Source organism: Xenopus laevis, chromosome 1S (assembly GCF_017654675.1).
Source record: "Xenopus laevis strain J_2021 chromosome 1S, Xenopus_laevis_v10.1, whole genome shotgun sequence".
Taxonomy (NCBI): Eukaryota; Metazoa; Chordata; class Amphibia; order Anura; family Pipidae; genus Xenopus; species Xenopus laevis.
Window position 1 is genome coordinate 75710879 of NC_054372.1, and position 27290 is coordinate 75738168.

Sequence of the window (27290 nt, forward strand, 5' to 3'; positions counted from 1 at the left end):
CATCTGACTTCTGCAGAAAAATGAAATGAAATCAACTTCTGCATGAAAGTGAAGAGAAACAGATGCTGAGAGAGCAATATAAACTAGAACAACATAACAAAAGCCCAATGGGTCTAAAATGGTTAGGGATTGAAAGGGTTAAAAAAGACTGGAGGGGGGGTGATATGGTGAACAACACACTACGCAAAGAAAGTTGGTGGATCCATAAACTTAAAACATTATCCCCCCATGGCCTTAATATTGATTTTAACCTTAGAGCTTTTTTAACAGGATGATTTTTTTGTTATGAAATATCATATCTTTGCAGATGGATAGATGCTTTTCTGTGGACAATAGTTTTCTGGACTTTGAATATGGTGGGTAAAAGAAGCGACCGTTTGGAAGTGAGACTATTGCTCATTTGGATGAAGGCAGCGTCAGCGATAGGACGAGAGTGTGGAAGCGGCAGCCTGGTGACCCGAGGAAACTACACTGGACTAAGGTGAATGCATCGGACAGTTCAGTTACGCAAAGGACTCGGAACAATAGACCGGAACGCCACATTGGTTTTAAAACTATTTTATTGGAGGAATGCTTGTGAGTGCAATTTTGAATTGTTTATTAAAATTTTTATAACGCTTCCACACGTTACTTCCTTTTTACCCACTAAAGTTTTAAGAAGAATGAAAGCGGACTGAGACACTCAAATTACATATGCCTGTATCAACTTACTTCTTGTAAGTATAAACACCTGCCAGACAAATTAGGATCGGAGTGTGGGCTTCTGTGCAACTATAACTCTAAACATCATGGGTGTCAAAACTTGGATATATAAATTAGGACTATAGCCGAAATACCTCTAGCACCACTTAAGTTACGAACTTTTACACTGGTTAAATATTAACTCCTGATGGTGGTGCATGATTTTTTATTCACATGCGGTTATATTCAAACATAGCAAGTTCACTAAAAATATCAATTTATTTTGAAATACTGCACTATATATATTTTATCTGTTTTATTCCCCCTCAAAACCTTGTAGTTTTTGAGGAATACAGCAATCTCTTTTCGTTCTAGAGGATCAACTACTTAATTAATTGTTTACTTTTCAACACCTATCTACCGCATAACATTAGGTACCTAAAGAAAATTAAATATAAATGCTAGGGGTCCACTCAGCAGTTTGATGCCCATTTTGCATAGGTTTACCTATGTAGAGCATACAGGGGCCCCAACATAAATATGCACCCTATGATCTATCATTTCAGCTACTGCAAAATAAACATTTACTGCTATAAAAAAAAAGTAAGTTCAACTCAGAAAGTCATATATTTTTGGAAAGTATACATTTTTCTAAATTTAAAATGGGGAAATATGTCTTTCTACTTCAACCTACCAAACTGTGAGATGTGAAATAAAGGGGACCTGCCAAACAGATTTAAAAAATGCTGTATAATAAACATCCTTTTCAAATAAAACAGGTAGCCTAAAATCATCATCATGTTTTTTTTAAGGGAACCTGTCACCTGAAAAAATTATTCCAAATCCTATTTTAACCACGTTTGTCAAGCAAAATAAACTTTAATTACACTGTATAAATTATTTGAATCTTGTTTCCTTTGGTCTAGGAATTCATAATTATAGCAAGCAGACAGGAGCCATAATGTGGACACTGTTATTAAGGCAAGCCTTGCATCATCTCAAAATCTTGTTTGTGCACCAGAATGGGGGACCTGATGTCCAATCCAATGCACTGGTTACACAATTAAATGGTAAAGAGAGCGAGGGAATGTGGGGAGTGCAGTGACATCTAGTAAGTGCTGAATGGAAAGTGAAAGTAATTGCCTCCCCGCCTCTATGCCTAAGGCATAGAGGACGGGCAGGCAATATTTCATGGACAGCTGAGATTTTTAAATCAGTTTACAACAGCTATAAATAATTTAATAAAAAAAGAATTTTGATTTCATTTTTAATTTGAAACAGACTTTTATTATACAGATTTTTGGGGTGACAGATCCGCTTTAAAACACCTATACCTGTTATAAAGTTATTTAAAAATGTTGATTCATTCATATACTGCCTGCCCTGTCTCTAGGCTATCTTGTAAGATTTGCTCCATCTTGCTTTATTTGGAAAGAGAAACAGATTTTTTAAAATTTAGAATGAATCCAGTATAACTGCAAAAAGTTTTTTTTCTGCTCAATTAGCGGAGACTGTTCATGATTTACAAGAGACATAGTGGAGGAGATCATCTGCAAAGTCATCATTTTGATTTGTCTAAATTTTATAGCTTTATACTTATTATTCTAAATGTACCACAACTCATAGTAATGTGAGTTAGGCAATTGTTACTGATGATTAATTCATTTTGGTTAGGGATGGATGAATTTTTCCGCCTTGTTTTGCCGCAAAAATGACGCCCATAGACTTGTATGGTGTTGTGCGTCGAAAAAAAAAAAAAAAAAAGACGCGCGTCAAAAAAATTGCAGACATAAAAATGCAGACCACCCATAATCGTAATATGTGATATCTGCTTAAATCTGATAGAAACTTATCTAACAAAAAAGTATAGTACATTTAATTACATGGCATCCCAGCACAGCTACTTTTGTATAACATCATATAAACTTATCTGAATTCATCCACCCGTACACAGTGATGTCACAACATTGCACACATGTGGTGACGTTACTGTGCATGGCGGTTTGAATTGACTACACTATTTCTATGCCTTTCAGATCAGATAAAGAGTTTGTGATTTTGTTCATGAGCTGCTGTGTGGGCATACAATGCACTTCAATACACTATACTTTGGTTGTAAGATGTTTTTAAAAGATGGCGCAGTGACATCTTTATATATTTAATATAAGCAATATGTTCTTCATTTTCTATTTTTGATTTTCAGCAGTGCTGCTTTACAACACAAAGTTTCTGTCCTCCCTACAACTTATTATTGGGTCTGATTATTTCCATAGTGCCATGTTTAATAATGTGTAAAACAAAAAACAGAGAAAGCAACATCTGTGGTCTTTACTTTATACTCAAGCAAAAACACAAGAGCCAAATTGCACAGTTAACATTAAATATAACTGACCTTCTAGCTGGAAGATTAACTCCTGCTGCAAGGGTAGAAGTGCAAGCAAGGAGGCAGAGGACTCCAGATGAATAAGCATCCTCTATCAGCTTCCGTTCATCACTAGTCAGCCCACTGTGGTGGTAAGCAATGCCAAAAGGAATTGTTCTTTTTAAAACAGAGCACAATGCTCCATTCCCAGTATTCCTCAGATCTGCAATCAAGTTATTTTTTTCTGTCTCTTTGTGTTCTAAGTATAACCTGAAGAAAAGAAAAACATTTCCATTTTTAGAAATATGAGAAATTAAATTAAAGAAAAATTAAAATGTTAATCACAACCAAAAAGCCAAGGAACTAGTTAAAGAGATTTGATCATATTATGTATTTATGAAGCCCCTATATATTCTGCAGTGTTGTACACTAAGGGGCCGATTCACTTACTTCGAGTGAAGGATTCAAAGGTAAAAAACTTCGAATTTCGAAGGTGTTTTTGGGCTACGTCGACCATCCAATGGGCTACTTCGACCTTCGACTGCGACTTCGAATCGAAGGATTCGTAGTAAAAATCGTTCGACTATTCGACCATTCGATAGTCGAAGTACTGTCTCTTTAAAAAAAACTTCGACCCCCTAGTTCGCCATCTAAAAGCTACCGAAGTCAATGTTAGCCTATGGGAAAGGTCCCCATAGGCTTGCCTAACTTTTTTTGATCTAAGGATATTCCTTCGATTGTTGGATTAAAATCCTTCAAATCGTTCGATTCGAAGGATTTTATCTTTCGATCGAAGGGAATTATCCTTCGATCGTTCGATCGAACTATCTGCGCTAAATCCTTCGACTTCGATATTCGAAGTCGAATGATTTTAATTCCTAGTCGAATATCGAGGGTTAATTAACCCTCGATATTCGACCCTTAGTGAATCGGCCCCTAAGTGTCTATATACAGTACATTGAACATACAGCTACATATCAGACTATAACTTCCCAATTCTAGAAATAAAACTACTGATGCATGTTCACATGAGGAAATTCAAAAGAGACCAAAGGTCAGGGACCAGATGGTATTCATTCCAGGGTACTAAACAACATAGTAACATAATAAGACACATTTCTTCAAGTTCAAACGTTTAACTATATTTTAACCTGCCTTACTGCTAGTTGATCCAGAGGAAGGCACAATAACCCATTTGACGCCTCTCCAGTTTGCCTCAGAGGGTAAAAAATTACTTCCTGACTCCAAGATGCCAATCGGACTAGTCCATGGATCAACTTGTACTATGAGCTAAATAGCCATCCAAACCCTTCTTAAAGCTATCTAATGTATCTGCCTGTTTGACTGATTCAGGGAGTGAATTCCACATCTTCACAGCTCTCACTGCAAAAAACCCAGGCTGAGATCATAATCCCTTTTTAAATATTGGAATGACATCAGCTTTCCTCCAATTCATAGGTACCATACAAGATGTGAATCTGAGAAATTCAGAAAAAGGGCCAATCTAAAACTGAACAAAGCTCTCTTAGAACCCGGGGTGTATGTCATCTGGCCCTGGTGCCTTGTTCACATTAATCTTTATAAAAGCTTTATGAATCATATCCTAGATTGAGGTGAGCCAACAGTCCAGCTATGAAGTGAGCCTGGGAACTCGGACTCCTCTTTTGTATACACTGATGAAAAGAACTGATTTAGCACATTTGCCTTTTCTTCATCTGTTACAACCATACTGGTACAATTATTTAAAGGAGCAACACTCTCAACCTGCATCTTTTTCTATTAATATAATTAAACTTTTTTGGGTTAGTCTTAGCCTCAGCCGCAATGCGCTCCTCATTTCCTTTCTTTGCCTTCCTGATTTTTAAATGTCTTTATTTATGGAAATTTCCAGAAAAATAGTAGCATATACAGAACATGACATTTCGTATTGAATTACATCAATGAAAGTACAACCGAGGAATGAAAGTATTAATCAGTTACACAATGGAACCCCTCTCGGTACAAACACATCGTGCTGGCAGTAGTCAACATAAAGAAATTGGGACATGGCCCCATAGAGTATGAATAGAACATAATAGAGGGGTGAACGTGTATATTCGGACGGCCAGTGAACGCAGCCGAAACGTCAAAGATGTAATGAAGGCACAACAGTAAGTAACCAGGGAATAGAAAAAGTAAAGGTCAATAAAGAAAGGGAAAGAAAGAAAAGAAGAAAAAAAAAAAAAAAAAAAAAAAAAAAAAGGGGGAGGAGGGGGGGGAAAGGATGAGAAAAGTCTAAGGGGACTAAGGACAGCTGTGAAATTGCAACATCAGATATGTTAGTGGTGTAAAGAATACTATTGATATAGTAGAACCAGTTACAGAGATAGGTTTCACAATGATGCAATACTAAGAGGTGTGGAATCGCCAAACCTATATGAGACCCAAGGTTGCCATATCTTCATCACTTTAGAAAGGGTCTCAGTGGCTATGCCGGAAAGTCTCTCATTTATAAAAATCCAGTCCAATTTGCTTTTAAACATTGCAAAATTGATGGTGAGGGATTTCCATGACTTAGCGATAGTTTGCCTAGCGGCAAGGAAAATATGGTTTAATAGTTTAAGCTTTAGAGTGGGGACACTACGAGGGGGGACACCCAGAAGGGCTTCAGATGGGGATTTTATCAGGTTAAGCTGTAAAACAGAGAAAATCATATTGTATACCCGAGTCCAAAACCTAGTCACTCTTGGGCACGACCACCAAATGTGAGTCATGGTACCTGAGGATGAGCAACCACGGAAGCAGTGATCTAGAGGAGAATGATGTATCCTAGCCAATCTCACAGGCGTCAAGTACCATCTAAAAAGGACTTTATACCCCGCTTCAGAGAGTGTGGTATTCCTAGAACTATGTTTGAGGTTGTCCCATGCCTTCACCCAATCTCCTTCTGCTAAGGTAATCTCCAATTCTTTGTGCCAAACTTTGATATATTTCAGATCTGTGAGATTAGCTGGAGAGATCATATTACGGTACAGTAGAGAGACAGCCTTAGGGGTGAAAGAAGGATTGGTGCACCACCTCTCAAAGTAGGTCTGAGTGGGTGCTTCGGGATCCCTTAGAGACCAACATTGCTGTGCCCAGTGTAGAAGTTGGGTAGCCCTAAAGATCTCAGAGTCGGGGATATCATAGTTCTCTTTTAAATAAGACATTAAAAGGGGGCCTCTGACTGTGAGAATGTTATAAACTCTAAGCAACTGATTCGCGGACCACCAGCTAAACGAGCGGGCCTGTAACCCAGGAAGGAAAGATGGGTTGCGAACTATTGGAGCAACCGGGGTATGGGGAGAGACCAGTTTGTATAATGTAGCATTCTGGTCCCATAACCCTAGGGTATGCTGTAGGCTAGGGCTTAATACCTGCGGTCGCTTGGACGGGGGCGTCCAGAGCAGTGCTTCGGCTGAGTAAGGGAATACTAGGGCGTTCTCTAAGTCTACCCAAAGGGGAGGCGAGTGTTGTAGGTGAAGTACAGGGATTTGAGCGAGCTGGGAGGCTAAGTAATATTTCCTTAGATTAGGGAGGCCTAATCCACCATCCTGTGGCCGTCTTTCAAGTGTTTTCCTGTTCACTCTCGGGGGTTTAGCGTTCCAAATAAACGAGGTGATGTGTTTCTCAAATAAGCTAAGGTCTTTCCTAGAGACATCTACAGGAAGTACCCGGAATAAGTATAACAGTTTCGGGAGGAGAGACATTTTCACGGCAGTTATGCGGCCTATCCATGATATGTGGTATTTGCCCCACTCTTCCAACATTTTGAGAAGTTTCTTATAAATGTAGGGGTAATTAGCCCTATACAGTTGATGATATGACACAGTAAACCTAACTCCCAGGATTGAAATACATGATTTACACCAGTGAATATCAAAGTTTATGGATAGAAGTTTGATCATCTCGGGGGGTAGGTTAATGCTGAGAGCTTCTGTTTTCTCAGAATTAGTCACCAGCCCAGAGATAGAGCCAAACATTTGTAGGGTCTGGAATAAGTGAGGTAGAGAGGATAAGGGGCGCGTGATAAGCAGAGTAACATCGTCTGCAAACAGGCACAAAGAGTGCTCCTGGGTTCCAACTCGGATACCCTGTATGTCAGCATGGCTTCTAATTGCAATGGCTAAAGGTTCCAGGATCAGGTCAAATAACAAAGGGGATAAGGGGCAACCCTGGCGAGTGCCCCTTTCTATGGGAAAGGTGGTGGACGAGTGAGACCCAATAGTAACTCTCGCCATGGGTTTATGATATAAAGCTCTGATCCATGTAATAAAATTCTGGCCAAAGCCCCATTTGCGTAAGGTGGTAGAGATAGGGCCATTCAACCGAGTCGAAGGCCTTGCGTATGTCCAATTTCAGGAGCATGGAAGGAAGCGGGGACTTCTGGGCTTGGGTGGATAGTATGGATAATCTGCGGATTATGTCGGCCGCTTGCCTTCCTCTAACAAATCCCACCTGGTCTCTGTGAATCACTACAGGGAGGATCAAATTAAGGCGTTCGGCTAGGACTTTGGCCAAGATTTTAATATCAATGTTAAGGATCGAGATGGGGCGATAATTCTTACATTCCGTAAGGTCCGAGTCCGGCTTTGGGATTGGGGTAATGTTGGCGGTAAGAGTCTGCGGGGGGAAAGAGTCACCTGATAGAATTTGGTTAAACATTTTAGTTAAGTGGGGGGTCAAGATATGCGAGAATTTTTTATAGTACAGAGTAGAGAACCCATCTGGGCCGGGGGATTTGGAGAGTTGGAAATGTTGAATCGCTAGTTTAACTTCCTCTTCAGTGATATCTTTTTCCATAGAGGCTATTTGGGAATCAGAAATCGTGGGAAGCTCGATAGTCTGGAAAAACTGGGTCAGCTTAGAATGGGGGACTTCTGAAGGGGAAGCGTAAAGTTGTTTGTAGAAGTTGTGAAACTCTAGCAGTATTTTAGGGAGAGCATTAGTTGAGTGGCCAGAGGAGGTCTTGAGAGTAGAGATAGGGGTATAATCGAGTCTGCGCCTCAGCTTCCGTGCAAAGAGGCGGCTAGGTTTGTTTGAGTGAGCATAATAGCGCTGTTGGGTCCATTGTAAGGCACTTTGTGCATTGGAGGTTAGCAATAGATCTAACTCAGTTTTTGTTCTGTGTATTTGGGTGGAAAGGCTAGTTTGTGGATCAGCTGCTTGGGCTAAAAGTAGATCCTCCAATTGTTTAGACAGTCTAAGCTGTTCCTGGAGGTGTAATTTCTTCCTCTGGGCCCCCAGTTGTATCAGAAGGCCTCTCAAGACCGATTTATGCGCTTCCCATAGCATAGAGTAAGAAGTTATCGAACCCAAATTGTTAGCAAAGTAGTCTTTAAGCGAGCTTTCAATATGGGAAAAGTGTTTGGGGGTCTTCAATAAGACATCGTTGAGCCGCCACCTAGAGAAGTTTTTGGGAGCGTGGTGGAATGAAATGGAGTAGGAGAGAGGGGAATGGTCAGACCAGGGGACTGTCAGTACCTTGGATGTTTGAGGCGAGGCAGTTAGGGACTGGGAAACCCAAACATGGTCAATTCTGGTATACAGTTTGTGGGGGGCTGAGTAGTGGGTGAACTGTTTAACACCAGGATGCAATTCACTCCATATCTCGACTAAACTACAGCAGTGCAGAGCTTGCCAATCTTATTGCCCACAGATGGAAGTAGGGGCTGCTCCGTTTGAGGTAGTGGAGCAATTAACTGCCTATCCCAATATTTGTCAAGGGTAACGTTGGAATCCCCCCCCATAATGACGCTGCCCACAGCCCAATTTGACACAAACGCAGATAACTTCTCAAAAAACTGACATTGGGCCGTGTTGGGAGCATAATATGAAATCAGGGTCAACGTCACATCATTGAGTACAACTTTCAGGGCTAGGAACCGTCCCTCTGCATCCTCAAATTTGTCAAGAAGCTGAAAAGGCAAACCAGCCCTAATACAGATTGCTACCCCTTTCGTCTTATTTTCACTGTTAGCCATATACACAGTAGGGAATTTCTTATGTAAAAATTTGGGAAAGGAACTTTTAGAGAAGTGGGTTTCTTGAAGGTAAACTATGTCCGCATGGACAGAAGTATAATAGGAGAAGGCCTTTTTCCTTTTCAATTTAAACCCTGTGCATTATGCGAAATTATTTTAAGGCTCATTATGGAGAGTAGGCAGAACAGATAATGAACCCATACCCCAGGCATAAAGGGAGTAGAGTAGTACACAGAACACACAATGGGAAATGAGGATACATAAAACACCAAAAACAAGGCATATCAGAGCTGTCACAAAAATAAAAATAATACAGAGAGAAAAACTGAAAAAACTAGTAACTGAACTTGAGGCAATAGTCAGTGTCCATTTAGCTTCCGCCCCGATGGGGGGAAGTCGAGGTGACTGACTTGTGGGGGTCATTCGAGTAACTCCATCCGTGCCGACCCCTGAAAAGGCTAAGGTAGGTGATAAGCGGGAAAATCGAAGAGTGTCCTGGAGGTAGCCTACGGCATGCCCAAAAAAAAAAAAAAAAAAAAAAAAGGGGCAAAGCAGTACATTCTTTGCCTTCCTGATTTTACAACATTTACTATAGTATGTATGTATGTATTGTAAAGACTTAACTAGATAGCTAGGATCAGCTTTCTGGGGGTAAAGTAGCCCACGGCACAATCACAATTCCTAAGAGGGTTATTTATTTTGGCAGTTTATTTTCACTTGCAGCAAAACAACAAACAATTCAAAATAAAATCCTTGCCACTTAATGGGCTTCTAACTAATACATGTAAGTTCTCCTAACTAACCAGGAGTAGGCCTACTGTCTATCTCCTCAAACCAAAATGAAAAGGGAGTACAAAAAAAGTTCCCACCTTGTAGGGATTCCAAAAATCTCTCTGTGCTCACACAGACAGCTTCCCTGTTTCTTTCTTTCTCATACTGCAGCTCCCCCACTCTGGCTTGAGCTGCCTTTTTAATTATTCACCTAAAACGCCTCAGGATAACACAAAAACCCCGGGCTGGATTAGCAGTCCTGGAACCACTCTGTTAGGAACCTAAGCGCGCGCACACAGGCGATCAAGCACACAAGCCGATTGTGAGCATGCACATGCGCAGATGAGTGCGTGTCTAGGAAGAGTGTGTATCTGTGCGCGCCTAGGAAGATCGTGTTTGCTGCTACAGGTGGGGAAAGAAGTGGCCGAATAGGGGCAAGGCACAGAAGAGGTACATTGCCTGGCGCCCCTCTACTTTTGCACCCTAGGCATGTGCCTCTTCTGCCTACCCCTAGTTCCGGCCCTGGGTGTAACCTAAATACTTGGCCTCCTCCAAACCAATGGCACATTTCTTGGAGATGGCAGTAAGGCCTGCTTTACGGAGGGAATCCAACACAGCTTGAACTCTGTGCAGGTGAGACTCCCAATCTGTACTGTGTATAACCACATCATCTAAATATGCAGCTGCATACTGTTGGTGAGGTCTTAATATTCTATCCATAGCTCTTTTTAATGTGGCAGGGGCATTTTGTAGGCCAAAGGGTCTTGTTGAACCGTTCCACAAGACCATCTGTCTGAGGGTGGTATACACAGGTTCTCAATTGTGAAATTTTAAACAATTTACAAAGTTCCTTAGTTACTCTGGACATAAAAGGGGTACCCTGATCGGTGATGATCCCAACCCTACTGAACCCATGAAGTAATTCTTTGGCAATTGTTTTAGCAGAAGTGTTGTGCAAAGGAATAGCTTCCGGGTAGAGAGTGGCATAGTCCATGATCACTTAGATATATTGGTGACCCCAGGCAGATTTTAACAAAGGGTCAACCAGATCAATGGCTATTCGCTCAAAGGGTATTTCAATAATTGGTAATGGGATTAAGGGACTACGAAAGTGTGGTCTTGGAGCAGAAATCTTTACTTCCAATATAGCAACCTAGGATGATTCACAGTAACGATTTAATATCATTTTAAAATGTCAACCATTCTGTTCTGTGTTTTAGCTTAGCTCTGTGACTGCCAAACCTCTTTGCTTAATTTTTCAGGATACATTGAGGTGTGGCATGGTGCCAAAAGACTGGCAAAAAATGTGGTGCCGCTATTAAAAAAGGGATCACATTCTCTGCCTCAAAACTGTAGCCCAGTTAGTCTGACATCAGTGGTAGGAAAGTCTTTCTAGGGGTATTAAGGGATAGCATACTTGATTTCATTAAAAATCTCAATACAATGAGTTTGTGCCAGCATGGTTTTATGTATAACCAAGCTGACAAGTGAGCATCCACATGAATGCAAATAAGTCCCATGAAGTAAGACTGTAGCTTATGTGTGTTTCATACCTCCCAACTGTCCCTTTTGACAGCTCAACCCGCAGTCCCTCATTTGTACTGGATTTGTCCCTCTTTTCTCTGCACTGAACAGCCAGAAAAAGAAACAAAGTTTCTCACTTAATTGGCTTTTAGCAGAGAGCCCAGAACAGCTAACAGGTGCAAATAAGATACTTTGTAACAATTTTGAGACACAAAAACACAGTTTAGATAAGGAGAAATATTTTCAAACTTTCATAACCTGCCAAATTTTGTAAAACAAACATGATAATTAGGGGGTGTGGCCACAGAAAGGGGTGTGATCAAAAAATTGCTGCGCTACATGCGGAAAAAATTTTTTTGTCCCTCTTTTTACTTCCAAAATGTTGGGAGGTATGGTGTTTTCCAGGCTTGCTTGAACCAGTCACAAGACTTTAAGAGTCTATAAAGACAGATGCTTTACCTGTAAACCGGCAGTAAAGGTTTAACTTACTTTTTTAAGCATTTGCAAATCATTTCTGCAACATTTTCACAGTTCTTTTTTGTGGGACAGAATACAAGGCAAGAATTGGCTGGAATCACCTCTGTCGCCAAGGCAATAACATGATCAGGATCTATCTTCATCATATTGCTTGAGTACTGAAAGTAGTAAAAAGAAAAACGTATTATTTTATTTCGAGAAAAAAAGTAAAAACCTATAGTAGGTGCAATATATCACTTTAACTTTTAGTGGGTTATTTACTAAACTCCGAATGCAAAAATCACGAAAAAATTAGTGATTCTTTTTATATAAAATTAGACTTTTAAAAAATCACAAATTTTTCGGAATCTATTAAACCCTGAGGATGGAAAAGTCTTTATCTGAAAATCCGGCATCTCAGACCTATTGAGGTTGCATATAAGTCAATGGGAGAAGTCCCAATGATTTTTTGATGTGTGCTCGGTTTCAGGCAATACCCCGAAATTTTCAGGGATGAAAATCAGATGAAAAAGTTTGTAGCAGAAAATATTGAGATAAATTCGGACTTTGATAAATAACCCCCTTATTACATTATAGGTGTATTTGTTCTATGCAACTTTTCTGTTTCTATTGCTTATAGTTTAGCCCTCCTATGCTGTCTCTTTCCGGCCTGGAACTGAAAATGCTATCTGGTGGCCAGGGTCACCTCTTCTATTCATCTTTCATTCTGCTTTCAAAATGGCTACCTAATTGCTTACGTAATTAAGTCCTAGCAACCTGCATATTGTCTACAATGTACTAAAAGTTCCCTTTTAAGATGAACTATACCTTCAGTCTCTATAATTTGCCATGGCGATTGTTACAGCACAAAGCCGTGAGAGGACGTGGGCATAGGGTAGGACTCACAAACACAACTCCTTTTAGGGAATGAGCTCCTTATTATAGCATGGCAACTTCACATAACAGGTTTTCCTCATATTCTAGATGGTAGCCAGCTGGCCCTTTTTAGTTCTGCCTGCGAATGATGCCAGGGTTGGGCACTGCCACTTCTGGTCACTAGAACATATGAGTACAGCTGTGATGGTTTACAGCTGGGCAGTTTCTGTGATCTTCCATTTGTATAAAAAGACTAAACCATTGGAATTCTTAACAGCCACCTTTGTAAGCCAGGAAGGGAACAGCCCCTGTCAGAAATGCAGAACAAGGTTTGATTCCCTCTGCCAACCACGAAGGCAGCTTCCAGAAGGGCCAATCACATGATAGGCCAGATGGGCCATTATAAGGACCAATCTGGCCATGAGTTGTAATGCTGCCAATCACAACTAATACTGCTGGGCCAATGGGGTGCCATTTGGGGAGCATGCCTAGTTTAGTCTAAATGTAGTATCCAGACAGTACACAGCTCTTGCATAGGCTCTTGGGGCCAATTATGTATATTGTGTTACAGATGGTTTTGGTTTGTTTGCCCTCATGGTAGGGGTCACTTACAAAAGAATGCAGGTCTGGCTATACAACATCAAAAACAACATAGGGAAAGGAGCAAAGGTTATCATACACATACCATTTGTTGAAACAGTTAGGAGCAACTAAAGTTTGTTTTGTCACAGCGATGGCTAAAGAACTGTTGCTTCCAACCAACAGATGTTAAAGGGATACTGTCATGGTAAAAAAAAATAAAAAATTCAAAATGAATCAGTTAATAGTGCTACTGAAATACATTTCTCAAAAGAGCAAAAAGATTTTTTTATATTCAATTTTGAAATCTTACATGGGGCTAGACATTTTGTCAATTTCCCAGCTGCCCCTGGTCATGTGACTTGTGCTTGCACTTTAGGAGAGAAATGCTTTCTGGCAGGCTGCTGTTTTTCCTTCTCAATGTAACTGAATGTGTCTGAGTGAGACATTGGTTTTTACTTTAGAGTGTTGTTCTTAGATCTACCAGGCAGCTGTTATCTTGTGCTAGGGAGCTGCTATCTGGTTACCTTCCCATTGTTCTTTTGTTTGGCTGCTGGGGGGGGAAGGGAGGGGGGTGATATCACTCCAACTTGCAGTACAGCAGTAAAGAGTGATTGAACTTTATCAGTGCACAAGTCACATGACTTCGGGCAGCTGGGAAATTGACACTATGTCTAGCCCCATGTCAGATTTCAAAATTGAATATAAAAAAATCTGTTTGCTCTTTTGAGAAATGGATTTCAGTGCAGAATTCTGCTGGAACAGCACTATTAACTGATTCATTTTGAAACATTTTTTTTCCCCATGACAGTATCCCTTTAAATACAATATAAATCTGATGAGACTCCACAAAAACATAGAAACATACCTTAAGCTGGAATAAACAATACAATATTATAAAGAGTTGTAGGGACCTATAGGATCTGTTATCCCTATACCCTACACTTTTTCTCATATCCTTTGTTATTGGATTAAGCCCTTGCAACAGTTATTTTATAACAGCTACAGTTATAGGCCAAAGGGTGTAATACCACTTCCTGTAACACTGCTATATAGTGTTGTGTAAGGAGTGGCCTCTTCCTCTTTGGCTCCTGGTGTCTGTGTTGCTAGGTGATTCCCATTGAGCCTGGGATCACCAAGGCCCCAGTAAAGCCATTTACCCCAAAGGGACCTGACACCTTTGGTGCTTAATTCGGGGACCAGGCAAACCCCGTGAACGAGGAATAGCTAGCTTAGACAGTCAATTGTAATAGACTCTCTAGGAGAGTGAGTCAGAGAGTTTTTAGCAGAAAGAGCAGTTGTCGCTCCACGAGGATTGGTAGAAGGAAGTAGCTTCCTACAAGGCTTCCCTTGTTGTTGCCTTTAGTGCAGGTAACTCAGTGATAGGGACCTAGGTTAGCAGATGACTGCCTGATCTCTACATTGATTGATCCCGATCCCCACATTGGTAACATCTGTCTTTTATGAATTGATGTACACCTGCCTGCTGAGACTTTAAGGAGTTACAACTATCTGACTGTATTTTGGCACTCTGTCCACTGTGATTCCATCTGCTGTTACCTCCTATGTCATGTGAGTAAAACCTGGGGACATTTGCTTGGCATAATAAATCCTTCCTATTATTTCATCAAGAACCTCCTGGCGTCCATTCTATCTACTTTTGCACTTAATAGCCTGTGTTGTGCAGTTCTACTACATCTTAAAGGGGAAGCTTCCATCTGGCGAAGGCCCTGCCCTGTTGTGTAGATCACAAGTAACCCATGCTCACTCCACTAGCTGGACTCTTTAACTCCTTATTGGCAGGATAGCCCAAAAAAGCGTTAGAGACTTGAAAAAATGTTTTCATCACACAAATTATGGATTACTATATATGGTGGTGTAAGGATAAAGCAAGGGAAGGGAATGTCACTTCTGGGCATAGATAACTGTGTTACACATGTTTTAATCCTTTTACCCACGTGCTGGCGGGTCAGTGCTCTAACCGCCTTACGTACCTTTTACGTTTTTTTGCAGACGAGCGCTGCTTCAGCTTTGAAGAAGGAACTGCAATGTTCTGAAAGTTTGCTGCGATTATCATCTTAGTTAGCCAATAAAGATATCACCTTTATACCACTTTTGTTATTTTTCAAAAAGTTCTACCCTATAACCTACACACTTATTTAAGGACAAGGAAAGGTTAAGATTAAGTCTCTTTTATTTTAACATGATTTTCAAACAGTGTTCTAAGCACTCACTGTTTGTCCTTACTTCGATTCCCTTCTCACTGTACGCTTCTCTCTTCCAAAGCTCTCCGTAGAAGTATAGTGATGTTTCTCATTATGGGGCAAGCTCCTTCTGATCCTTCATGCTCCATCTGTAGAAGGGACTTTAGGGCAATCTCAAAAGGGACTGCTGTTCAGACAGCTAGTCATGATTTATGGGTAGCTGAATGTCTTTACAGCAATACAGTTTTCACTTTTTTTTCCCACTTACTTTCACTTACCTTTACACAGACACACACACTTACACCTGTACACGCAAACCTTTTACAAGCGTGACACATTCATGCTTATTATTTTATTGGCTTATATTGCATTTTCAGTGATTTATTTTGCTTTTTTCTCTTTTGTTTTGCTGCCAATTACTGTTCTTTATTGATTTTCAGTGATTTTATTGTTTTTCAGTGTTGCATTGCTGTTGATTTATTGTTCTAGTTTGTTTTTACTGGTACTTTGTATTTTCAATGTTGCCAATGTTGCGTTGCTGCTGATTATTGTTCTTTATTGATTTTCAGTGATTTTATTGCATTTCAGTATTGCTTTTTTGTTGATCTAGCTGGTTCATGCTGGTACTTTGCATTTTCCAGTTTTATGTAGCTGCGGATTACAATTTCTTAATTTTCAGTAATTTTATTGCATTGCCATTTCTACTTTGCTGTTGATTACTGGTCCCACCTTGTTTTTGCTTGTACTGTCATTTTTAGTTGCTGATCAGTTTTGTGTTTTGTTGATTACTGTGTTTGTGTTTTGTTGATTACTGTGTGATTAGGGATATGTCACTTCATTTCATTGAATTTTCAGTTGTTGCAATTCATTTAGTTGTTCAATACCTGCTCTTTTTGTTGGGTCACTAGTGAACAGATATTTTGGTCACTATTAGTTGTTGATTTCACTTGGTATTGATTTTAAGTCTATTGGATTGTGAGACAGGGTTTTTGTTTCAGGGAGTTTGAAAGTTCAGGGGGATGGACTTATAGTTGTAATTTTTTATATTTTCTTGGTCTGATTTGTTTATTTTATCTTTAGTTTTTTGTCAAGTTTCTGCCTTGCTTGTGTCGCAGTACTTACAAGTTTTGTGTGATCCGGCTGTTAACATTTTCTGGCTGTAAAATCACTGAGAGATTTGATCTTATGTTTGTCACTGATTGTTCTTTGGGCTAGGGGATATATTTTGTTGCAAACATGGCAAACATGTTGAAGAGGCTGCGGCACTATGCATGGCCACCAGCATAGTTTAGTGACTCAGATTCTGAGTTTGTGCCCCCTGAATCAGAAAGTGACTCCTCTACTGATGAGTCAGTCGCCGCCAGTCGCCGCCATTTTGGGAGCAACGCCGGAAGGAACTGATGCGCCGCCTGGAGCTCCTGGAACTGCTCCGGGCGGCGTTCGTGACTGTACCACCCCCCCGGGGGCCACTGGACCACTAAGACTAGGCTTCTGGGGAAACAGAGTGGAAATCCCTCACCAGACGAGTAGCATGAACACCAGAGTGTCCTTCCCAGGAGCATTCTTCAGAACCAAAGCCCTTCCACTTGATGAGGTACTGAAGAGAACCCCTGGAGATTCTGGAGTCAAGGATCTTCTCCACCTCATATTCTTGTTGACCATCCACAGAGGTAGCAGGAGGGGGAGGTTGGACAACAGAAAAGCGATTGGAGGTAGCGAGTTTCACAGAGGAGACATGGAACACGTTGGGGATTCACATCTCATGGGGAAGCCGAAGTCTGACAGCCACAGGATTGATAACCTCTGAGATGGAGAATGAACCCACAAACTTTGGACCCAACTTGGGAGATGGCACCTTCAACCGAATGTTCCTGGAAGACAACCAGACTTTATCACCAACCTTGTAGGGAGGAGAGGGTTTACGTCTTCGATCTGCAAACGTCTTGTGAACCAGAGCGCTCTTCTCCAAGTTCGACTTGGTTGTAGCCCAGATAGCAGACACGTGGGCTGCATGGTCATCTGCAGCCGGGACGTCAGATAACACAAAGTCCTGTGGGAAGGCTTGAGGATGCTGACCATACACCGACATAAATGGAGACCTTCCAGTGGAAGTGTGGCAGGCATTGTTATGAGTGAATTCCGCCCACGGGAGGAGGTCAGATCAGTCATCTTGACAAAGGCGACACGTAGTTTCTCAAGAACTGTTCCAAAGCTTGGTTCACATGTTCAGCTGCTACATTTGACTGGGGATGATAAGCAGAGGAGAACTGGAGAGTAATACCCAGATCTTTGCACAGGGAACGCCAAAACTTAGCTGTAAACTGGGAACCTCTGTCGGAGACAATTTCCACAGGAAAACCATGCAGACGGAAAATATACTGAATGAAGAGCTGAGACAACTCCACAGCAGAGGGCAGCTTCCACAGGGGAATGAAATGGGCCATCTTGCTAAAGCGGTCAATCACAACCCAAGATCACAGTGTTTCCACTAGAGGGGGGAAGTTCAACAATGAAGTCCATTGCTAAATGAGTCCATGGACGAGAGGGAATAGGCAATGGTTCTAATAACCCACTGGGGCGAGAATGGCTAGGCTTGGATGTGGCACAAACGGTACAAGCAGCAACAAAGTCTTTGACATCTTTTCGAATAGTCGGCCACCAGACTAAACGTCGAAGGAGTTCAAGAGTCTTTTCAGGACCAGGATGTCCTGCTTGCTTGGAACAGTGGGTTTGTTGAATGAGTCCATGGACGAGAGGGAATAGGCAATGGTTGTAATAACTCACTGGGGCGAGAATGGCTAGGCTTGGATGTGGCACAAACGGTACAAGCAGCAACAAAGTCTTTGACATCTTTTCGAATAGTCGGCCACCAGACTAAACGTCGAAGGAGTTCAAGAGTCTTTTCAGGACCAGGATGTCCTGCTTGCTTGGAACAGTGGGTTTGTTGAAGAATAGGGAGACGTAGCTCAGAGGGAACAAAAGCCATCCCCAATGGGGGTATCCGGAGGAGCAGAAGACTGTCCAGCCAAGATTTGTTCAGCAAATTGGGGAAACAGGGATGCAATAATCTTGGCGGGAGGAATAATTGGTTCAAGCCTTTCTGGAAGACGATCACCTGGAGTGAAACTTCGGGAAAGCGCATCGGCTTTCCGGTTCTTGGAGCCAGGACGATAGGTCAGAACAAAGTTAAAACGGGAGACGAATAGAGCCCACCTGGCCTGACGAGGATTCAGTCTCTTGAGAGAGTGTATGAACTCCAAGTTCTTATGATCAGTATAAATTGTGACCGGAATTGAAGAACCCTCAAGGAGGTGACGCCACTCTTCAAGAGCAAGCTTGACTGCCAGAAGTTCTCGATTTCCTACATCGTAATTTTGTTCTGCAGGAGAAAACTTTCTGGAGAAAAAGGCACAAGGGTGCAACTTCCCATCAGCAGAATGTCTTTGGGATAGGATAGCCCCAGCACCCACTTCAGATGCATCCACTTCAATGCAAAAGGGTAGCTTTGGATCCTGATGACGGAGGATTGGGGAAGAAGAAAACGCATCTTTCAGGGACTGAAAAGCTTCTACAGCAACTGGAGGCCAAGAACTGGGTTTACCCCCTTTCCGGATGAGAGTAAGGATAGGTGCAATACGGGATGAGAAACCCTTGATGAATTGCCGGTAGTAGTTGGCAAACCCGATGAACCTTTGAATTGCCTTGGTGCTCAAGGGAAGGGGCCACTCTTGGATTGCAGACACTTTAACGGGATCCATCTCAAAGCCTTCTGGGGAGATGATGTAACCCAGGAAAGGAATCTTAGACACCTCAAAGACACATTTCTCCAACTTGGCAAAGAGAGAGTTCTTCCTCAAACGAGAGAGTACTTCTTTCACCTGGGAGCGATGAGATACAAGGTCTTTAGGGAAGATCAGGATGTCATCAAGGTACACGACCACAGACTTTCCCAAAAGATCCCAGAAGATGTCATTCACGAGCTCTTGGAAGACAGCGGGGGCATTACAAAGGCCAAAGGGCATCACGAGATATTCATAGTGCCCATCTCGAGTGTTGAATGCCGTCTTCCATTCGTCCCCTTCATGGATGCGGATGAGGTTGTACGCCCCACGGAGATCCAATTTAGTGAAAATTTTAGCCCCTTTTAATTGGTCAAAGAGTTCAGCAATCAGAGGCAAGGGGTACCGGTTTTTAACTGTGATTTTATTAAGACCCCGGTAGTCAATGCAAGGACGTAGGCCTCCATCCTTCTTCTCCACGAAGAAGAAACCTGGCCCGGCAGGAGAAGTAAAAGGGCGGATAAACCCCTGCTGGAGATTCTCCTGAATTTAGTCTTTCATAGCGGAAGTCTCAGCTGGAGAAAGAGGATAGGTGCGGCCTCTAGGGGGCATGGTTCCAGGCAGAAGATCGATAGGACAATCGTATGGTCGATGTGGAGGAAGGAATTCTGCATACTTCTTACAGAATACATCGGAGAATTCCTTGCAGAAGGAGGGTCGAGTCTTCAGATCAGACGTAGAGATATTCACCCTCTGGAGGAGTTCAGCAGGAAGACAGTGCTGCTGGCAAAATGGGCTCCAATGGGAAATCTGCCCTGCGGACCAATCAATGGTGGGATTATGCAGGCGCAGCCAAGGAAGACCCAAAACACCTGGAACGGATGGGCAGGAAATAATTAGGAACGATAATCTTTCTTTATGCAAAGTCCCAACCTGCACAGGCAATTCTCCAGTCGTCATGGAATAAGACAATGGGAATAAGGGAACTTCCATATATTTGGCAAAGAGAGCGTCCGTGAAGTTCCCAGCAGCTCCAGAATCAATGAAAGCTGAGCCGACAATGGTCTTATCTGTAAAGGAAGGAGAAAATGGAATCTGTAAAGGAAGGAGAAACCTGTGAGTGTTCTCTTGAGAACTCGGAGTAGTGCCCCCTACATGAGTTACCCTAGATATACCTCGGGGAACAGAACGCTTGGGCTTCACCGGACAAGAGTTCGCAAAATGAGATTGTCCGCCACAATACAGACATAGGCCAGCCACCCGTCTACGGAGCCTTTCTTGCTCGGAGAGACGAGCTCTTCCAACTTGCATAGGTTCCTCCGGAGGAGGAGTAGAAGCTTGAGTAGCTGGAGTATGCAAGAGAGGTCTTTGGAAGCGGGGTGCCAACAAGGGTTGAAATCTTTTACTGCGCTCCTTCTCTACTTGATGCTCTCTGAGACGAGCGTCCACTTTAATGGATAGTGCAATCAGATCTTCCAGCAGGTCAGGGAACTCCCTGGAGACAAGATCATCTTTAATTCGAATAGACAGACCTTGATAGAATACGGCCTTATAGACATCATTCCAGGAAATCTCAGCTTGAGGAAAAGCCTTGGCATCAAAAGTCGGTGGAGAATTCTTCTCCCAAAGAGATGTTGCCCACTCAAGCGGTTTGCCCACCAAACGAGACATCACATACCCCACCTTGGAACGTTCATTGGGGAAGTGCGAGGGTTGAAACTCGAACTGGATCTGGCACTGTGTAGCGAAACCTCTGCAGGCTTGTGGGTCCCCACTGAAGCGAGGAGGAGGCGGAATGCGAGGCTCACCAGACGAGGAACCTGCGGTAGACAAGACGGCTGCCATGGGAGGATTTACAGCAGCTTGGGAAGCAGGGGGCGCTGGAGGCATACGAGAGAGAAGGGTATCGAGTGCCTGCCCTATGCGGTACTGCTGGGCTTCATAATCCTCCATGCGGGATGCCAGTCCGCGGAGCGCTCGTCCGGCATCAGGCGCAGCTTCCTCAGTAGGATCCATGGCCCAAGTATAATGTCAGGGAGCCAGGAGCTCCCACCAGGGAGGTAGTCAGGATCGAGGAGGAAGCCCTCTTGAGGGATCAAGGTCGCAGTGTCCAAGGGGTTAATCAAACGGATAATCAAAGTTCAGGCAAGAGTTCAGGCAGAAAGAAGCAAGATCCAAAGGTCAGGATAACAATCAGGAACAAGATTCTGTAATAACAGCTCACAGGGAACCCAGGATAAATGCAGGAAATGAATCTTATACTTGGGCGCCATTCTGGCGTCTTGATTGCGCTTTTAAGTTTGAATTTGGCGCCATAGTGACGTCATTGGCGTCCTGACGCTGGCCTCGATGCGCTGGCATGTTTGCGCCGGTGCCGCTACCCACGTGGCGGCCATGGGTGCCGCCATTTTGGGAGCGACGCCGGAAGGAACGGATGCGCCGCCTGGAGTTCCTGGAACTGCTTCGGGCGGCGTTCGTGACAGGGTGGAGTCCTCCGCTACTCAGATGCCACCAGGTCTTGGCGAGCAAGGGAACCGTACATGCAAACAGGAATGGAGAATAGAAGAGTAGTAAAGGACAGCCCAGGTTGATACAAAATACAGGAAGCGCAGTACAGAATCAAAGGCAGAGATCGTAGTCAAAGTCACAGGCTAGGTTGATACATGAAATGGCAGATAAAGTGGGAGTCGACAGAATGGTCGAGATACAGGCAGGAGTCAGGACAGGCAGCAGACAAGAGTTGGTCAGGGTCAGGCAAAAACAGATCAGAATACACAAAAATCGCACCCAGGAACTATAAAAATACACCTTTATGTTGGGCAATTTCAACACCAAGAGACCTTTAAATTTTAAAATTTTGCGCCAATAGAGCGATGACGTCATGATGCCAACACATGTCAAACCAGGAAGCGTGCGCACAAAGAACAGCGGGCATTAGAGCGCCAAAGCCAGGCGTCCCTGAGATTGGCGTTTGTCCCCGCCGCCGCACTAAACCACCAGGGACAGGTGTATTTATAACATTACCCCCCATCTAGAGGGGGCCACTGGACCCCTAGGCTTACTTGGAAATCTGGCATGAAATTGCCGACCAAGCCAATCAGCCCGAATATCAGAAGCAGGGACCCAAGACCTCTCTTCAGGACCATAGCCTTTCCAATGTACAAGATACTGTACTTTACCCCTGTAAAGGCGAGAATCCATCAGTCTTTGAGCCTCATATTCAGACTGACCTTCCACAGATAATGGAGGAGGAGAAGACTGTCGCAATACTCTAGCAGGCTTTAACAAAGAAACATGAAAAGTATTATTACCTTAAGTTCAGGAGGCAGCACTAGCCTAACAGTAGTGGGATTAATGACCTCTGACACATGAATAGGACCCTATGAATTTGGGTCCCAATTAGGCAGAGGGGACTTTTGAATTTATGTTCTTGGAAGGCAACCAAACTCTATCACCAACCTGATAGTCAGATGGAGCCTTCCAGTGTCTATCAGAGGTTCTTTTTTGAACTGCAGAGGACAATACATTTTGAACCCTTTGCCAAATCTTACAAAAATGATCTACCAAGAAATTTATAGCAGGTACATCTGAAGACTGGCTTGAAAATGAGAAGGCTCTCGTATTATACTCAAAAACTGTGAAAAATTGAGATTCCCCGGTGGACGAACGAGTAGCATTATTAAATGCAAATTCAACCCACAGAAGGAAGTCTGCCCAGAGAGACTGATTACTAGAAACAAAGATATTGTTCAAGAGACTGATATGTTCTTTCAGTTTGACCATTTGTGGATGATATGCTGAAGAAAAAGACTCAGTACCCATAGGGGACCAAAACCTTGACACAAATTGAACCCCCCTGTCGGAAACAATATTTAATGGGGCTCTGTGAAACTTGTATATATTAGATAGAAAAAGCTTGGCTAAGACCTTAGCACAAGGGAGGGTGGGAAGGGGAACAAAATGAGACATTTTGCTAAACCGGTCAACTACCACCCAAATAACCTTGTTACCTTTAGAGGGAGGTAACGCCACAATGAAATCCATGTAGATGTGTGTCCATGGTTTCTTGGGAATAGAAAGTGATTGTAGCAACCCCTGAGGTAAGGATCTAGAAGGTTTAGAGCGTTGATAGACTGGACACAAATCAATATAATTACCAACATCCTGTCTCAATTTCGGCCACCACAGGGTGCGGGAGAGAACAGGTCTTATTGCGGCCGGGATGCCCAGCTACTTGAGTCATGAGACTCAAAGAGGACTGCCTCACAAAGATTTTCTGATATTCAAAGATTTTTGCCTGGAGGCACATTAGAAGGAGATTCCTGTGGTGGCCGAAATTGAGACAGGATGTTGGTAATTATATTGATTTGTGTCCAGTCTATCAACGCTCTAAACCTTCTAGATCCTTACCTCAGGGGTTGCTACAATCACTTTCTATTCCCAAGAAACCATGGACACACATCTACATGGATTTCATTGTGGCGTTACCTCCCTCTAAAGGTAACAAGGTTATTTGGGTGGTAGTTGACCGGTTTAGCAAAATGTCTCATTTTGTCAGAATTCCTTCCTCCACATCGACCATACGATTGTCCTATCGATCTATCGATGCACAAGGCCTTAATTCGCTCCATAAGAGATCAAAAGCCTTTACATTTTATAAATCTACACACGGACATAGTCTGTATTCAAGAAACACATTTTTCTCATTCCTCCGCCCATAAATATCTTTCACACCACTTCCCAATTAGCAATGCACAAGGCCTTAATTCGCTCCATAAGAGATCAAAAGCCTTTACATTTTATAAATCTACACACGGACATAGTCTGTATTCAAGAAACACATTTTTCTCATTCCTCCGCACATAAATATCTTTCACACCACTTCCCAATATTCCATCATAGCTCTGACCCAGATAAAACTAAGGGAGTTCTTATAGCATTCTGGAAAAATTTACTATCAGTGGTTACTCGACAAAAAGATGACCAAAGTAGATACCTTATTTTGGTTGGAGAATTATTTGACAGTCCCATCACTTTGGTAATCTACTATACACCTAATATCCACAGAGAAACCTTTATTGATCAACTCCTTTCCAAAGTAACAAACCACTATTCAGGACCTATTATCATGGCAGGTGATACAAATAACCCACTTGACCAATATTGGGATAAATCACATCCTAAAACTAACCTTTCATCTCCCCACATTTCTTCCCTAATAAAATCAAAGTTTAATCACCTTAATCTTTTGATTCCTGGAGGGAACTTCACCCACATACTAAAGACTTCACCTTTTTCTCCAACCCACATGGTACATACTCCAGGATAGATCATATATTCATCCCTCAAACACTACTTCCTAATATACATTAGGCACAAATCTTGACCACTTCCTGGTCAGACCACTCACCCTTACACTGACAAAGTCTGTGGCAGAGACCAATCAAGTTTAATTGGAGGCTAAATGACTCCCTGCTAAAAATTAATTCCATGTTTACACCAAACAAGCTGTAGGGAAGTACTTTAAAGAAAATTTAGGCTCAGTTTCCAATAACTGTATGGGAAGCCCATAAAATTCATCAGGGGGGAAATAGTTAAATTATCTTCCACAAAGAAAAAACAGACCCAACAGAAAATTAAAGACTTAGAACAAAAATTGCACAATTTGGTCCAACAAGACCAATCCTCCCCATCTCTCACTCTCAAAACCTCCATACGTCAAACACAAACAGATCTGGATATCCTTTTGTCCCATGACACAGAAAAACAATTACAGTGTACTAGACAAAAATTCTATGCCCATAGCAACAAGATCAGACAATGTTAGCCAGGAAATGAAACCAACCGACTAACCATAAACCTCCACCCACCACAATACGCATTAAAACTGGCGTCTTAACTAGCAACCCCCAAAAAATCTTGCAAGAATTCTCTACATATTATTCTAGTATTTATGCAAAACCAGATACCTTCCCATTTATGTTAGCTAATAAAATAATATCCTCTCTACAATCCCCTAAACTACAATTCCCTAAACTAACAACATTACAAACAGAAAGCATAGATGCACCTATTACAAATTAAGAGGTATCTAAAGCAATCAAAATTTTAAAAACTGCTAAATCCCCAGACCCGGACGGCTTTACAGGTTTATACTACAAAAAAAATTACTACCATATTAAACCCACATTTAACTAAAATGTTCAATTCAATCAGATTGGGTAAGTTATGTAATGAAGAATCGTTGAAGACCCAACTGACATTCATTCCAAAACCACGAAAAGATCATCTCGGGTGTTCAAACTACAGGCCAATATCTGACATGAATATAGATATCAAACTACTCACTAAAATTTTAGCAGACCGCTAAAATTCCTCCCTGATCTGAACGAGCTGGACCAAACAGGCTTTACACCTAGATAACATTAAAAAAAACCTACAGCTGATAGATATACTACATAAAACAAAACAACGAGGGATGTTATTGTCAATCGATATTCATAAAGCCTTTGACTCCATATCATGGAACTACTTATATTTCAAATTAGAAAAATGGGGCATTGGTGCCCACATTATTACGATTTTGAAAACGCTTTATCGCTCCCCTAAGGCGATATCTAAATGGGGATCATATACAGCAGATCCCATCAACATTGAAAGGGGCACGAGACAAGGATGCCCCCTATCTCCCATATTATTTGTCCTAGCCATAGAACCCCAAGCAAAACTTATCAGACAAGATAGTAATATTTCAGGAACTCAGCTAGACCACCACATCCATAAACAAGGGTTATATGCTGACGACATTTTGATGACTATAACCAAACCCCTCACTTCATTACCCAACCTAATCCATCTCTTAGATAAATTTGGGAAAATATCAGGATTGACAATAAATCACAATAAATTAGAAGCCCTTAATATATCATTACCCCAACCTACAGTTAAACTACTACAGCTACTTTTTGACTTCAAATGGCAGGACACAACTATTCATTATTTGGGAATTGATATTCCCAGGGAAATCACTAAGTTATACAAAATGAAAATTTAAAGATCTTATTTTCCGCACTCAGTAGATTACTTCATATAATCAATTAATTAAATAGTTAATTAATCCTTGGAATACCATGAATTGAATTAATTAATTGAGTTTTTTTAATTGTATCATACAAAAAAGTGATAAATACTATACAAAATTCATTCATAAATACATAATTAATTCACCTATAGTCCATTTCATGTTGGCACCAATTCGGCATTCCTTATTATTCAATTGATTTGTGTCCAAATTACTGAGCGATGTTTTGTCAGAGTCACAGTACAGCGCTTGTTTATTGCCCAAAGATAAATCTGTAACAATGTATGCAGCTCGTATCCACTTAATTGCTACTAATACAGTGCAATGCAGCAAAGTGTAGGAAGGTATTCAGCCCCTTCAAACTGTAAGTCACGAAGAGCTGAGCCTTCCTGTAGCAAAAGCGCTAAAGTTAATAGCGCAACCGGCTCATGTAAATACTAAATACTATTTCCATGTGGAGGAAAAGAACGCTATCATAAATGTGCATTCCAAATATTGGATAACATACACGAGGAACGAGATCCGAGATCCTTTGCTTCTACAATTGGCTCTGGAAGTGCCAGCCAGAATGGTTCCGCTAACGATGTAACCGCCACGGAAACTACACCGATATGGTGGTAAAGTATATTTGACTTGTGGCTGAATGACAGGCAACTTGATATCATCTGTAATTTACATGAGCCGGTTGCGCTATTAATTGTCTGGAACTTTAGCGCGTTTGCTACAGGAAGGCTCAGCTCTTCATGAATTACAGTTTGAAGTGGCCTGAATACCTTCCTATATGAAGAAAATAAGATCTTTAAATTTTCATTTTGTATTCAATTGTATTTATCTTACGCACAGCAGCTTAAGGCTTAGTAAACTTCAAAATTCAAAAATAGTAGTGTGCGCAGCCAACATACATGTAAAATCACTAAGATATATCAACATAATTACCCCCAACTTTACGTCAATGGTCAAAGATGGATCTCTCCT

General features: G+C 41.8%; 1 protein-coding gene across 8 annotated transcripts in view; it reads right to left on the reverse strand.

The window, feature by feature from the left end:
* The window catches only part of helq.S (helicase, POLQ like S homeolog), a 289002-nt gene that overhangs the window by 123962 nt on the left and 137750 nt on the right, over positions 1-27290 (reverse strand). For all 8 annotated transcript variants that reach the window (XM_041579746.1, XM_041579751.1, XM_041579748.1 and 5 more), the window contains 2 exons: positions 11830-11975; positions 3074-3313 (listed from right to left, as the gene is read on the reverse strand). In XM_041579746.1, the coding sequence (XP_041435680.1) occupies positions 3074-3313; positions 11830-11975 (386 nt within the window). The remainder of the gene's footprint in view (positions 1-3073; positions 3314-11829; positions 11976-27290) is intronic.